The sequence below is a fragment of the Bacillus rossius genome, chromosome 1 (assembly GCF_032445375.1).
Source record: "Bacillus rossius redtenbacheri isolate Brsri chromosome 1, Brsri_v3, whole genome shotgun sequence".
NCBI classification, from domain to species: domain Eukaryota; kingdom Metazoa; phylum Arthropoda; class Insecta; order Phasmatodea; family Bacillidae; genus Bacillus; species Bacillus rossius.
Genome location: NC_086330.1, coordinates 115005685 through 115021917, shown reverse-complemented (window position 1 = coordinate 115021917; position 16233 = coordinate 115005685). Strand labels below are relative to the sequence as shown.

General features: G+C 35.7%; 1 protein-coding gene across 1 annotated transcript in view; it reads right to left on the bottom strand.

Moving 5' to 3' along the window:
• LOC134542609 (26S proteasome non-ATPase regulatory subunit 2) overlaps window positions 1–16233 on the bottom strand; it is an 85421-nt gene that overhangs the window by 23168 nt on the left and 46020 nt on the right. Inside the window, exons 13-15 of the mRNA XM_063386991.1 lie at window positions 15405–15589; window positions 8854–9059; window positions 6299–6417 (exon numbers count right to left, since the gene is read on the bottom strand). Of these exons, the coding sequence (XP_063243061.1) occupies window positions 6299–6417; window positions 8854–9059; window positions 15405–15589 (510 nt within the window). The remainder of the gene's footprint in view (window positions 1–6298; window positions 6418–8853; window positions 9060–15404; window positions 15590–16233) is intronic.

Genomic DNA, 16233 nt, shown 5'->3' with positions numbered 1-16233 from the left:
GAAGTTGAAACAGACTTTGTGGCGTTGTGCTCGACTTTTTTTTTTGCCTGCCGAGATTTCGTGCTATTCAAGACTGGGGCAGTAAAATTCACATCACACTAAATGAATCCGCGCAATCTGAAGACATGCTAAGTGAGGGATAGGTGTACAATGTTAATTTTGTGGAGAGTCCAACTGTGGGAAATAATTACAACCTTGACTTGTGGAGAGAAGCTGTCTATGGTTGTTGGGTGACCTTGTGAATCGCAGTAAGGCTTCTGCGAATCTAGGATTTTTGTCTCAAATCAAATCACGAATCAAATCTTTAAAGATTCCTGAACCTCGAATCTTTTTCTTGAATTTTAGTTGACAGTAATAAATACTAATTTTGTACATAAATATGTTACCCAATAAAACCTTTTATTTATCATTTTTCATTGCAATTGCAATGCCATTTCATATTAACTAATACTTATATTATGTTACATAAAATACAAAACTATTATTATATGCATGTTTGTAATATTAATAGTAGACCTACGTACATAGTCTGTAACTACTTTAAAATAATACCAACACTTTTATAACAATATGTAAAAATAATAATACCAATAAAAATACACAAACTTTGTAGTTTCTTCCAAATTTGGTCAAACTTACAGCTATAAATACACTCAAAACGAAGACAAATAAGAAATAAGTACACTTTCTTACATGCTTCATAATATATTATGCAGGTTTACAATCAGCAATAGCAATAGCTAGTTACTTTCTGACAGTAAAGCAAAGAAGCCTAAAACCACAGGTCAATATCAAAGCATACTAATAAATCCTTAATTTCATACATTTTTAGTGCACTGAATCTTGACATAGTAAAAAAAAAAGTATGCATTTCTAAAAAAATAAGCACGTCCTAAAATATTTGGCTTTCTAGACATAAAATGTAGAATACTAAAACAAATAATATCAGTAGAAGCAGCTTCATTAATTTAAAGCACAGTACATGAAGTATTTTATTTTTAAGTGACACTAATGTCAATATTCAGTTCTGCTATCTTTCTATCACTGGAGTTGGAGTGAAACTGGAACAGGTGAGATTATTTATTCTTAAAATTATCATGAAGGAATGTCAGCTGCTCTACATGGTCTGGACATAGTAAGTCCCTTCTTTCTGTCACAATATTGCCAGATGCAGAAAACATTCTTTCGCTTGCAATTTGTGTTGCCTGAATGGGCAAATATCTAGTGGCAACTTCGGAAATTTTTGGGTACTGATGTTTGTTTTGCTTCCACCACTTATATGGGTTAATTAATACTTCTTGCTACACGGGGTGATGTCAAGTAAGTAGTGATTTCTGCTTCTTCCTGCCGAAGTGATGGTGTTTCTTGCATAGGTATATCATCTAGCACTGGCCACAATGATGAAAAGAAAATGAATGATTTTTCACATTCTTCAGGTGTCAATTCAGGTGGATGATAAAGATTGCATTCTTGTTTGAGGAGGAAGTGTGCATTCACCTTCTCTTCATGACTAAAGAGAGCATTCTTGAACCTTGGGTCAACAATTGTACAGATGACATTGACACTATCCTTTTTGTACAGAGGAAATCTTGATTTCAAACATTTCATCAAACATCTGGCATAAGGAACCCCTGGTTGAAAAGAGTTTTTTAAAACAAATCACACAAGTGTTGCATCTAGACAGTGTAGTGTTGGAATTATCATGCTTGCCGTGGGGAAAAAATTACCACAAGCATTTTCAGTGGCTTCAGAAAATGGTTTTAGCACACCAACCACACTTTCAACAAGCTTCCATTCAGTATTTGAAAAACAATCAATGTCTGCACTGGAAGATGTCAGTTCAGCTACTACAGCTTCTTTAAGCAGAATCAGCCTCTCCAGCATTGTTAACTCTGAAGACCAACGTGTGTCAACATGCAGTGGCATCAGAACTCCTAGAATAGTGTGCAACAATACTGCGACCTTTAGCTAGTACCTTTTTGACATTTTCTGACTGATCTATACCATCTTTTATAGCCAGCTGGAGAGAGTGAGCAAAACATGGTCTATGGATCCACTTTGTATTCTCAATTGCAGAACGTAGATTTCTTGCATTGTCAGTTACCATAAATATTTTCACAGTACTGTGTTCTTCAGGTCCAGGAATGTTCCAGGTGGCAGTCATATCTGACAGGAGTTTCCTCAAATTAGCAGATGTGTGTGAGCCTTCAATTGCAAAAATTCCCAAAGTAAATGTTTTATAATTAAAGTCAACTGCATAGTGACATGTCAGTGAAGCATAACTGTCTGTTGCTCATGACGTCCAATTGTCAGTAATTAAACAAATGGAACCAACTTGGACAATATCTTTTTCAAGGAAACATTTGATTTTTTCTTTTTCGTTTGCATACATAGTAGGCACAACATTTCTCGAGAAGGTTGTACTCGATGGAACTACATAGTTTGGTTTTAAATTATGTATCAAATCCCTAAATCCCTGTTCTTCCAAAAAATGGTAAGGCAGGAATGATGAAACAAGCATGCTAGCAATAAGATTTGTTACCTTCTTGGCTTCATTGCTACTTGGATCCAGTGGAGTTGTTTTCGAAAACATAGATGTGAGTGTTTTCTGATTTTTTGCCTCATGAGAATTTTTTCCCTGCTGAAGTTTGACACTTGACTAAGAAGTTTTTTCAGCTAGGTATTCAGTAAATCAGTTACATGGCATCTTTGAATGTGAAGAATAAGACACGTAGTTGTACCTAGAGGGGCAGGTCAGACATTCAATAATTCAATGTATTGCATACTTGCATGAATTTTACATAAAAACAAAATACCTATATACTTTGAAACTACATTAACATTTAAGTTTAAATGTAAACAATTTACAGATTTTAACATCCAATATAAAAATTGATATTTTAGTTAAGCAAAATTAACTAACAATGATACCAGCAATTACTCATTAAAACATTAATATTTTGTTTTAATTTTTATTCATGGTGCACAGAAAAGGTCAAAATATTATGTTGCTGCACACTTCTAGTTAACAAAAAAATTAAATAACCACGATATTCGGTAAAGTAGTTGGAGTTTTGATGTTCTTTTTGCAATGTTTGCACAGTGCTGTTTTTTCATCCACAACTTCATAGTGTTTCCACAAAGCCTTGTTCAATTTTCGTTTTGTTTTGACTCAATCTCTGGCTGGATGCTGCCGCTCTGTACCAATTCAGGATCAGAGGTACTTTGGTCTTCCATTGCAATCTGTCCTGTATCCATGTCCAATAAAGTAAAACAATGGCCACGGTAGACGGTACACTGCTAGGGTAGACAAGCGTGGCCGAGCCAACGTAAAAAATAATTAAGTAGGTAGATTCTGGTTGTCCTGCAATTGAGTAAAAGTGAATAATATGAATTACTAGCGCATTAGAGTATATTAACATTCAATAGTATTGGTTTTATGTGGCAGTAAATGTTTCAAGTCACTACAAAACACTGCGCTAAACAATATTTTACGAGTCCGCATTCGGTAGTACGCTCAGACGAATTTAGCATAATGTACCATAACTATGTTGCCTTTTGTCAACAGGAGTCGTGTCTGTTGGACGCTGTTACATACGATACCTGTAGTAAATCTGGAGTATTGGGGTATGTGTACCACAGCTATGGCATTCGTGTACAAGAATATTGCACGCTACTTTAATCACATGATGCTGATGAAGCTCAGCTGTTCACGTATGCGCAATGCATAGTCAGTCTTGCATCTCCAAATACAGTAGACTCCCGATTATCCGGGGTAATGGGTCCACGGATAACCAAAAAACACGGTTAACGCAAAGTCGAAAAACACTGTAATCAAAATTGTTTTGTCTTAACTATCTAGACAAACACTGCAGCGCCCTACTTAATTCGTTTCAAGAAAACAGCGTTATTCAAATAAGTAACTTTTTTTCCTTCATAAGATAGTTTTGTTAATCAAAATAATTTGTTTTACAACTTGATAATTTAAAAGAATCTCGTACCGCATTGTTTACATAAAAGGTTTTGGTCTTGGTCGTAACATTCCTAAGTAGGCGCTAAAAACATTTCAGACTTATTAAATGATGATGTCATAATTATGGGAGTTCTATTTTAGTTCTTTTAAGATTTTAAAAACTAATAAACGTAATGTTTTCTATTATTAGAAAGATTATTTAACCTGTTAACGTAATTCCCGTCTGTGTTTCCTAAATGCGTGTCTGCCATGATTCGTCATCATCACTAGTGCATCCTGGTGGGCGCGATGCAAACTAGCTCTGGCTTTTGTTTCCAGAGCTGCTGTTGACATGAGGGATAGCGTAATATACACCATAGAGTAAACATTGGCTTAACACTCTGGCGTCGTCGGAAATAAATATGCTATGATGGAGATGAATAGCTATTACTGAAAGAGCAAAATAATGTTGGTTGATTCGTCACAATATTAATTCGCTGCATTGTACTTAATGCCACACAATGCCTTTGTCAGTGTGCACGCACGGAAATTATGTTTGTGGTTATGGTTTATGTAAGTGAAATATGGCACAAATCTTTTTAAACTAAGATTCGATTCGTCGAACCACACGAGATTCGATTCGAGATTCGACATTCTCGAAGCTTCGCAGAACCTTAGCAGTAACGGTGAATGTTCGAAGAGGTGTGTTCACAAAGCTGAAGATGATTCGAAGCGGTGGCTCGCCGCAGACACCGAGAGTCCTCTCGAAGAAACCGTCAAAAAACTCTCAGCACTCGGATGGGTCGTTGTCATTTTTTAGAATCTTGTAGTTCAAGCGTAGTTAGACAATGTTGTTCTAGACTTGATCATCCAAATGGCTCATAAAATTACGTTGGTGGAGTCAATACCTTGAATAACTTCATAACTTATTATAGACAAATAATTCACTCAAAAGTTTGTTCTGCCAATAATGACGGTTCTTTAATGGTCCTTCGCAAAATTAATGTTTGTGCTCTTCCTTTATGATTCTTGTACAAACCATTGAAGTCTCTATCAAATGAGCAAAAATTCTTGTTCACCAGAAAGTTAGAATTCAACTCAACTCTTCCAAACAGAATGTTCTTTTTGATTGCTCTCACTCCCAGTCAGTTGTTTTTAAGTGAAATTTAAAAAAAATCGTATAGACCCAGTAAATTCCTATATAACAGGTATTTTATTTTATAAAGTTTTCATAGAGAAAAGATAATCCAAATACTATTACACATCAGTAATATAACTTGGCATTACTCTATGAGCTTTAATAAGAAGAAAGAAAAATAATTCAAAGTTGTGAAAAAATTCCTCTACACTGCTACTCTACATATTGATCCAGAAAATTGATATCCTCAAAATACCATAAAATTAATTACAATCTATTTTAAGAAAAACATGAATCTTTTTCTAAAATGCTATACTGTATTTCCAAATTAGTAATGGAATGAGCTCATATTTAAAACCCAGGTATTCATGAGTTCTCGTTATTAACGGCAGCCAGGAACATTGTATTTTAGTTCAGCAATATTATAAACACATTATTAACCTTTAATTATATATTTTTGAGTCGCAACATCTGTTTTGTCACATATATATATATATATATATATATATATATATATATATATACGTACAGCAAGTAAGCTGCAACTGTATCACATGATGTTAGATCAATTGTTACTATCGCCGTTGAAACTATAATTACTTCTTGTAATGCCCATCTCAATAGTGTGTCCATGTTTTATGTTGGTGTAGTCCATTGTTAATGACATTTGTTTATTTTTTTCCTACTTCTGTGAGCATGTGACGAAAAGAATACAAATAATATTGACAAATATGCTGTGTTTTGAATTGTTTACACAAATTTTACCAATACTGTTTAGAGAGAGTGTAGCGAAAAAAAAAAAAAAAAAACTTTCAAATACTAGTTGCATGTTTAAAAAGTCCCTTATTGTTCATGTTTTTGATTATGAAGTCCCATTAAACATCAGAAAAAGGTAGTAAGCTTTGGTATATGACAAACTATGAGGTATTAGTAAGCAAACAAATTTTCGTTATTGCGAAATCTAAGTATTCAAGGTCAAATTGAATACAAATAGTTTATTATTCGTATTAATAACTGAAAATTTGAATATTCGCACAAGCCTATAATAACAAATGCATCAGTGCTACTATTTATGAATAAATGCACTTTAATTGAACTAGATCTTATATTTGTGGATTAACGCTTTCTTTTAGAGAAACTTGAGGATTAAACTAGGGATGAGTGATATATTGTTAATGACTTCAATGCCGTCTCAGCTGGACACTTACCAGGCCGACCCTCACGGGCACGGGAAGTGGGTTCAGCTCCTCGTCGAACGTGACCAGCATACGAGCCTGCATGGCCGCCGCAAGTGTGAACAGCAGGTAGTGGGACTTGCCTAGGATAACTGCAAGAATTTAAAATAAAACATTACTTCCCGATTTGCTTACTCCTAGTCTCTACCAACTTTGCAAAAAAAAAAAAAAACACAAATTTTATTTTAAAGCAATGTGCGATTATATTTATATCCAATGTAAGTAGGCTTCAGGAATTTTTTTTTTACAATTTTAATTCAATTATGTAATTTTTTTAATAAAATTTATTTACAAATATCCTATATTTTGCGAATAAAATTTAAAAATACACTACTAACTTGCGCATGGATTGCACATTTTATGCCGATTTTTAGTTTAAAATATGTAGTGCTATCCTGAGTGAATTTTACACTTTGGGTAAAAAAAATAAAAATTTTATATTGCAGTGTGCCATTAAGTATGTGCATAAATAACTCTACTGTGTTGGTTTTTAATAAATATAACATCACTAGTAATTAAAAAAATTGTTTAATTATCTCAGCAGTGTGTGAATATCACAGAATGGTGCCATCACTACATCTGCTGTCCAGCCATCACTGGCAAGTGATGAGTCCTTGTGCTGGGCTGGCATTCAGATGGAGGAGGGAAAAAGCTACAAATAAACCTGCAGTTTGTGTGTGCATTCTGTGAGTACTTGTGACCATGTAGCGGTGTTGATGGTTCTCCCTCTCTCATTGTTGTAAATGTCAGTGAACATAAAAAATTGCAGGTTTGTTTGTTTTTTTGTTAGTAGGAGGGATTGTAAAGAAGAGGGAGGGGTGAAAGAGGGAAGGGGAGTAGAGAGGGACAGAGGGAGAGAGAGAAGTGGGCACAATAATGACATCTTCAATCCCTCCTACAGTAATGAAGTAGCACAGAAAGCAGACAAAAAGAGGGCCGAGTGTTAATGTTACTGCCGAGCACCAATAAGCTGAAACACGGAACAAAGACTTTACTTGTATCTTTGGGACTATACTGGAGACAGATATGTGGTACGATTCATATTCGAGAGCGGCTCTTCCAGTGAAAATGTTAGATTTTTATGTTCTAAATTATAAGTGCGACCAGATGCAAGAACAACCCCCGAGAGTAAAAATGGTACAGTGAATTTATGTTTTTCACACTTGCCAGGATTTCGAGAAAAAATTAGAAAAAACAGTAAAATAGGAAAGAGAGGCACATATACATAATAATCACAGAATATTTGTAACATAAAAAAACCATTATTACTACAATACAGAAAACCAATGGCAAATTCTGAATAAATCTTTTTGGCTTCATACATGTCACATTTTTTTCATTAAAATTTTTTGTGAATGAGTCTCTCATGCTGTATGTATTAGCAATGAATAATTCAAAATATTATTCAATTTGAAAAGTCAAATTGAGTATCAAATAACTCAATTTAAATTCAAGTTCTGGTAATTTAACACAAAAACCTCAACAAAAAACATAAGTTTACATAGAACGATTGAACAACTTAAATGTGACAAAATCATAATTCTTTTGTACACAACTTAGTATCAAGTACCAACTACAGCTGAGGAAGGAATATATTGAGGGAAAATCTGCCCGTCAACACCTGCAGCCTAACCAGCTAAAATCCACTCCGTGGCAGGAAGAAGTCTACTACTGCAGCAGTACAGTAGCGGATCCAGAGGGGGGGCTAAGGGGCTCAAGCCCCCTCCAAAAGCATCTAGGTCCACTATTGTTTTAGTGTTTGCCTTGAAAAAGCCTAGCCTCAGCTGGGTCAAGCCCCTCCCAAACCAAAATCCTGGATCCGCCACTGCAGCAGTACCCACAGAACATAAAACCGAACAAGCTAGAATTCTCAGTACCGATCACACAGCACATGGAATAAGCTGCAATTTTCCACTTGGTAGTATGTACTAGCAGTGACAGATGCAAGGGGTTGGGGGGAGGGAGATAGGGTAGAATATAGATATCCCCCACCCCCTGAAGTTATGAAAATTTTTGCAAAATATCAGTGAAAATAGTATGTGTGAGAAGTCGCCAACTTCGCCTACGACTACTACTGTAGGTCCATATGTCAGTGTGTTAAGTGTCAATAGTAAATTATAACTGAACCCATTCAAAAATTTTTTTTAGTAAGAAATGTTACTTTCAAGACAAGGAAAATAAAAATATTAACAAATTAATGAGACTGACAACATTTTCAACAGTTCTTTAGTATTAATTCAATTTTTTTTTTAGTAAAACTATTCTCCTTTAAACATAATTAAAAAGCAAAAAATTTGTTCCTTTTAGTCATACATCTCAGAATAGTCAGCAATTGCATGCAATGTGAGCAAAAATATATTTTTTAGATAAATTAAAACTTCTGCTAGAATACAGTAGGAGTACCGAATGACAGACTAAAACTCTGAGCTTGTATCATGCCCAAGAACCGTCATGAACATCAGAACGTCGGTTACTTCTCAAGAGGGTTCGCTGAGCAAGTATGAACAAAAGGTAGCGTCGCCACTCACTGTTCTTGACGTCGAGGAAGGAGACGAGGGTGGCCAGCAGGCCAGCGAGCGCGACGGGGCTGAGAAGCTGACGGTCACTATGGTAGGGGCAGAGCGTGAGCGTGCCTTTCCCCAGATGCGTCAGCCCCTGAGCGATGCGCACCATGAACAGGTTGTTGGGGTCCTTGGCGTGGTACTGGGCCAACTGCCGCAGCATGGCCGCCAGCCTGCGCACACACCGCCAAGTCCTGGAAATCTGTCTGTAAGTACACTCCCGAGTAGATGTGTACTCATATAAAAGTATCAATAAATGAATGGAGCTACAGACTGATAAGCTTGCTAACCTATACAGTGAAAGGTATTTTATCCCGCATGTTTGGGACTACACAGCACTACATGCCAGATTGACGGTTTTGCCAAATATTCGAACATTGATATGTTTTAATGAGAATATCAAATTATAAACATAAATTTGAAATGTAAATAGTAGGCCAGGGCGAATATCAGTTTTTTTAGTTTGAACAGAATATGAATATCAAATTATTTGCACATACAAATATTGAATTTGAATAGTAAGAATGATAGTGTGCCGCCAATTAGTATTTTTGGCAACATTCTAAATTTGAATTTTTGAAAAAATAATGTCGCCAGTCATTCTTTTGGTTCAAGAACTTAAACTTTTTCCGCCTCCTGTACACTCCCGTTTAATCTTTGTCAGACCTGTCTCCCCAATCGTTCCCAGCATGAATATAATTTTGCCTACCATCTAATGACCCAGCATGTGCTATCGTCTTATCCCCGCTTTGTTACACGTACGTCGCCTGTAATTCCTCTCCGAGCCGTGACAAGAAGTGCTATGCCCTGCAAGGTATAAGAGCAGTTAGGATCTGAGAGCCAACCTTATGCGAGCGATTTCAGACACACCCGCGGCTCGTCTTAACTTACGTTTCGGCACGTCGCTGGCTTAATTTCCCACAGCAGCGCAGTTCCACCCCACCACCTCTCTCCAGCCTTTCATGGGAACCAGGGCCAGTTCACTGGCCGGCCAATAACCCCTGCCTGTCTCAAAACCATGACTCCAGTCTCAAAATGTACCGCCTGTCACCTCTAGAGGCAGAGTTGCGATTATTTCCCCTGGGTGTTTGAACGCCTGCTAAACGTCTGCCACCTGGCGCCTCACGCAACAAACAGTGCTCCGTAGTTCATTTCCAAGCCACCAGAGAGCTGCACTAGTCCCCTCCATAAGCCCAATGCAATAGAAGTCGCCTCGTGTGAGTCAATCTCTCCTAGTTTCGGACACCCCTCGGTAGATTGCATTGACATCGGCCAGTACCACCAACTTCGAGATATCAATGTTAGTATTTCTCGACCTCTCCCTCGGAAATCTTCGGAACCTTCCGGTCGTCTTTTAATAACGAGTCGCTGCCGGCCCAAACAGACTTCGCGCCGCGACAGCAGACTGACCACATAGCATCACCGGAAAGCAGCACATCAAGACCTCACTCCGGTCGTCGTTTAAAGATGTAATCAGCTAGACAGGGGATATGCTCCCTACAACTGTAGTATTTAGTAATTATTAGTCAGTCTGCATACCTCGTAGAAGTAGTAATGCTTCGACAATTATACTTTATAATATTTTTATATATATATTTTTTTTGGAATCATGGAAACGTCCGCGACAACTGCGTTTTCGCGAGCTCCGCAGCCTGGCTGACGCTGGAAGCCATCTCCCTGTATGACATGGTCCAAGGGCCGGATGCGGACCTGACCTAAGAACACCACCCACGAGTCCATCCTCCAGCAATGAGGACGACTTAAGGCGCCCTGACGCCTCATTAGCAGCTCAACTTCGGCCAGCAATTGTCAAACCTCCAGTCCTTCAGTTTTTTTTATATCTTCAGAATAACATTATATCACAACGTTGAAAAGATCGGAACACCAGGAATTTTTTTATCGGGACTTTAATCGCTCTAAGTGTACTGGGATTGTTAATAATGAACCTGTTTATTGTTTCTGATTATATTTTAATTATTAATGGTAACTTTTTAATTAGGGCCAGCCCATTCTTTAGATAATGTAATTTTAAATCCATGTTAATATAACAGCATAATCTTAATACATTTGTCAATTTATCAAATTTATTTTAATGTAAAAGTAATTAAAAGTTAAATAAACATAGAGGTACTTATATCTAGACAAAATCATTCATTAGCCTTTTGAAACTAAAAGATCCACCCGTTAGACAAGTCATCAAGAGAGAGTGAAGTGTGACAAAATGATAGCAGAGTTTAGGTTTACTGTTCACTCTGTTATCACTGATGTGTAACAATAGTTAGAATCCCCCTAAAAAAAATTTTTTTTTCACATCATGTAACCAACTTCTGGAAAAATTAGATAAATAATACAAAGTGAAAAGTCAGGTTAAGTCATATACAATAAATATATGGAAAATGTTTGTTAAAATATTTAAATTATGAAATAAAACATTGAATTTTTAATTATGCAGCTAACCATTTTAACCTAACCTAACCTAACCTAACCTAACCTAACCTAACCTAACCTAACCTAACCTAACCTAACCAAACAAACAAACCAACCTTTCATATCAGTTCCTAATTGCCTTATTTTTCAGAATCTGCTACTCCACATGTTTATTCAGAAAATTTTCACAAATGGTAAAATACTGTGAAATTCAATGCAATCCGTTTATCACCACTCACCACCTCCGGCTAGCTCAAATTAGGTGATGAGTGGAACATACAGGTTTCAGGTCACAAAGAAAGAAGAAATTAATAAACAATGTTCGATGTATTACCTGGTTTTAATTATTCATTTAAAAGTCACAAAATATTTAGCACAACAGAGCACACAACAAAAATTTAACCGGTACCTCCATAAAGGAAAAAAACACGTAGACTTAATACAAATTACATTATATTGCCCGGATAAGTTCCGGGGCAGCGACGGCTGGACAAAACACTTTGTCGCCTCGCTGTGGGCTTCGCCTACAACTACGGTCAAAAATGTATAATTTATTTAAATTTAAAAAAAAAAAAAGTTGTTTGGCGTCGCTCGGACCGTAGCCGCTAAGTTGTAGTTCAATATAACATTGCTAAAAGATACGAGCCATCGCCCGACCACGACCTCTCGGCACGGTGCTCAGACAATGACTGAATTTACAGCCTTCCTTCCCTTTGTGAGGGCAGTGTTCTGGGCTCGCTGACGTAATTTTCAGCCGATCACGGCGCATAGCAACAGAAGCGTCCACGAAATGCTTACTTCTGTTCCCACGACGCAGCGATTTTGTCTCTCTCTCTCACTCCCGTGACCGTGACTCACACGCCTAGCGTGTGAAACAAAGCCTCGGCCGTGGAAAAAATGAAGGATAATCACGTCAGCATGCCTTCCCACACAAAGAAGCCAGCAAAAAAATACTTGAAATATAAATTTATGAATTTTAAAAAATAAAAACAATAAACCCGGAGAATTACGTTTACAATAACTTTTAAAAGTAAAAACTTTACAAGTAACCCGAAATATGACAAAAAAATTTATAACAAATTATTATTAATGAATTGCATAGGAAGGCTGTAATCTACGATGTTACACGTTTCACAATTTTTTTTAAAATACTTTATTCCCAAAATAAAATGAGCCCATAAGTACATATTTAAACCCTAGTTATTCACGAGTTTTCGTTGTTAACAGCAAACAGGTAAATTGTATTTTAGTTTAGCAATACTGTATTATAAAAATAATTTTTACTAATTTAATCTGGAATCTTAAACCGTTATTTACGCTTTTTTATATGTGTCGTTCGTGAACGATTCGTTCAAAACCAACGAATCTTTGAGGGAACAAAATCATGTGAATTGTTCATGATGTAAAGAATTTGTTCTTTGATTGTCGATTCCTTAAAAGCTGAACACGAGTCAGAAGAACGAAACTGCAAAAGAACAAGACGAAAACTAGTCATGTGGCCAGTCTGATTCGTTCATGAAATGAATCATGACGTAAGGTAAGGAGTCAAGAGTTATCAGTAATCACTGCGTGAGCGTGTGTATGCACAAGAGCAAACAATATGTACTTGATAAAATAAAATACAAGTAGTAGTTTAAAATTTATTTTTCACATACACAAACTTTGGAAATGAAAAAATAACAAACCATGTAAACTAAAAATAACAAGGAAAGTAACAACAATAAAATGAACCACACTTACCATTTCTGGGTTAATAATTATAAATATATAAACATAAATAACACGTGAAAAAAGTTTATTTAACAGTGGTTTCTATTTTAGACAAAAATATAATATTCAAATCGTCATAAAATGTTGAACTTATATAAATATTGATGTAAGTTTGCAAACACTTGCTAATATGTAATTATCTAAAGTAAAAATGTCCAACATGTTTAACTCAGTGTATAGAGCTCCTGGCTAGACGTTAGGTACAAACTTTGATTTTCGGCAGTGTCTGAATTTTTCACTTGAAAAAAATTTCCCACTCAGGTCTAGGAATGTGGGTTATGATTTGCTTACAATGACCATCACACAATCAACCTGCCACGAAAAACCCAGGTACACCATGGCTTCCCACCGCGACGTTACCAGGGGTGATCGTGCTTGGGCACGAGTATAAAGGAATCATTATCAATGCGATTATGTATGCAAATACTTCCAAATTGTATAGTTATCACTGCAGGAAACATCTTCAGCAATCAACAGTCAATATTTTTGTAACAAGTCGGTATACAGCTAGACATCTGGAATTTCAGCTATCTGAGCCAAGCAGATTACGATAACCAGCCAGGCGCAAAGATGTAACTAATACTCCAAAGGGTAAATGTGTTATAAGAGCCACACACGAACGAAAAGAACAAATCTTTTGAACGAATCATTACACGGAACCAATTCAAATTAATTGATTCGGTAAAAAGAATCGTTCTGCCCATCTCTAGTAGCAACATCTGTTTTGTCATAGATACTCACAGCAAGTAAGCTGCTACTGTATCACATGGTGTTAGATCGAGTGGACGATTTATATGCTGTTGAAACTATGATGATTACGTAATTTAATGCCCATCACAATGGAGTGACAATGTTTTGTAGTGTTGTAGTCCATGGTTGTTGACTTTTGTCTATTTTTCCCTCTTATGGTTCATGTGAAGAAAAAAATACAAATGATATTTTATCGTCAAGTTTTAAATGACAAATATGCCACGCTCTGATTTGTTTACAAAATTTTTTCTGTTACTGCTTAGCAAGTCATTAGTGGGAAAAAAAACTTGGAATACCTTTTGCATGTTTAAAATGTTGCTTATTGCTCATGATTTTGATTATGAAGTCCCATTATACATCAAAAAAGGGTAAATATATCGCACATATGACTTAATTTCAGCAATGAACGTTGGTATATGACAAACTCACAAGGTATGCTATGTCAAGTATTCGTAAGCAAACGAATATTCGTTATTTCCAAGTGTTAGTGTTCAAGGTCAAATTGAATACGAATAGTTAATTATTAGTATTCATATTCCAAAATTTGAATATTCACACAGGCCCACTCATTAATAATAATGCAGTGAGTTGAAGCAAATTTCATGGCTGCAGTCTGGACAGCGGTGATTTAAAAACATTTTCGGGCATTTTGTTTAGAATTTGTTGCTTATAGTATTCGGTGTTAGGCCACAACTTTGAAATTTGTTTTTAGTCAGCGTTCTATGGACAGAGTCCTTGGCTTGTACCAGGTGTTCTTGTACAATCACAGGAAGTAATTTCAGTCATAAATTATCTTTGTTTGGCAGACATTTTGGTATCATTTCAAAGTAAATTGTTTTCTTGAAGCAATAACCTTTTTAATGTTTTGTGTATAATCTGGAAAAGTGTTGTGGTTGGAAAATGGCAGACTTGTGACAGTCTGAATTTTTGGTCAAAAATAATAAAAACAGTTAAAATTAATGACGGTTGTCCGAGAAAATTTATTTCAGTAATCAATCATCAACAGTAATATTTTTTTGGGAACTTAAATATAGTTTTTGTGCCAAAAATTTTAAAGTGGTTACGAATGTGCAATTCAGATCAGAGATAGTCAGTGAGGTCTAAATGGTAACAAGTTTAAAAGCAATACTATTTTAATTATTTTAAATTAAGCTGAAATTCATAATATTGGAATTTAAAAATTGTTTGCAATAAATCAAAACGAAAAATAATGCTTATTTTTATATTTTGTTCTACATCTAGATTGTTTGATACCACTCTAACTATATTTTTTACTTCACATGAATGTAAGTTTAAATGTGTAATCTGTGTTTATGCAGGTAATATATAAATTCAAATTATATTTTGTATGATTGCAAACATTAATTTTTGAGGTACTTTCTACAGCTTCTTAAACTGCTAGGAATTGAGCAAGAGTATAAAATTTTAAATTTCACAAGTAGCCCATAGCAGTTCAAAAAAACCACAGCCCTGGTGGTTTGCAGTATCCAAATTGCAAAATCATATACATGACTAATTATTGGTATTGATAAGTCTGCAGACTTCAATGAAAAAGCTAACAAAAAAGTTACCTCGCATTATTGGTTCCCGCACCGACGAGCCCCATTGCGAAGATAGCATTGTGGGCCACTTCAGCATCGCTGTCATGCGAGAACTTGCTGAGCGTGTCCAGGATGTTGAGTTTGGGGTTGGACACCGAGATGAGGCCAAGAGCCAATGGCACGGCACGTCTGATGACAGGTTCACAATACCGCAACTGCGCAAAGCAAAACAAACACTCAGCATGCCTGTTTTCTATTCGTTTGTCACTTGCAAGTTAAAACAAGCTTTTGTCAATTTCAAAAGACAATAACTACAGTGCTTCCAACTTCCAGACACACCTATCACTAATCCATATTTATTCATACAATTAAATACATGTAAAGCAAATGCGATAAATTCATATCAAACACTAGACTCTACAAAATAAGTAACCCATTCAAACAAAAATGAGCTAATCCATCCATCTAATAGTTTAAAAGTACAAAGGTCTAAAAAAAAAACCACTTAACACTGAACAAAAGAAAACCTTAGTATCAGGATTTAAACTAATGTTCATACCTGGATATGTGAATCTCTTTAAGGGTAAATTATGTTTTTATAGCACAACTTTTAAAATGAGAAGGTTTAAAAAAAATGTATTTTTACCAGAATTATTATGATATATATGCAGTGAACAGCCGATCGGCTATATACGCAAGATATATCGTTTGGCACGATGACCACACACAATATTTCTGATGTGTCATTACTCATTAATAAGGACCTAAAAAAATTGTGATCGCAATAAACTCAAAAAATATTGAGAATTGTGACATTTGAAATCAAAAAGTTATTTTCTAATTTTTTTTTCTGTCTTTA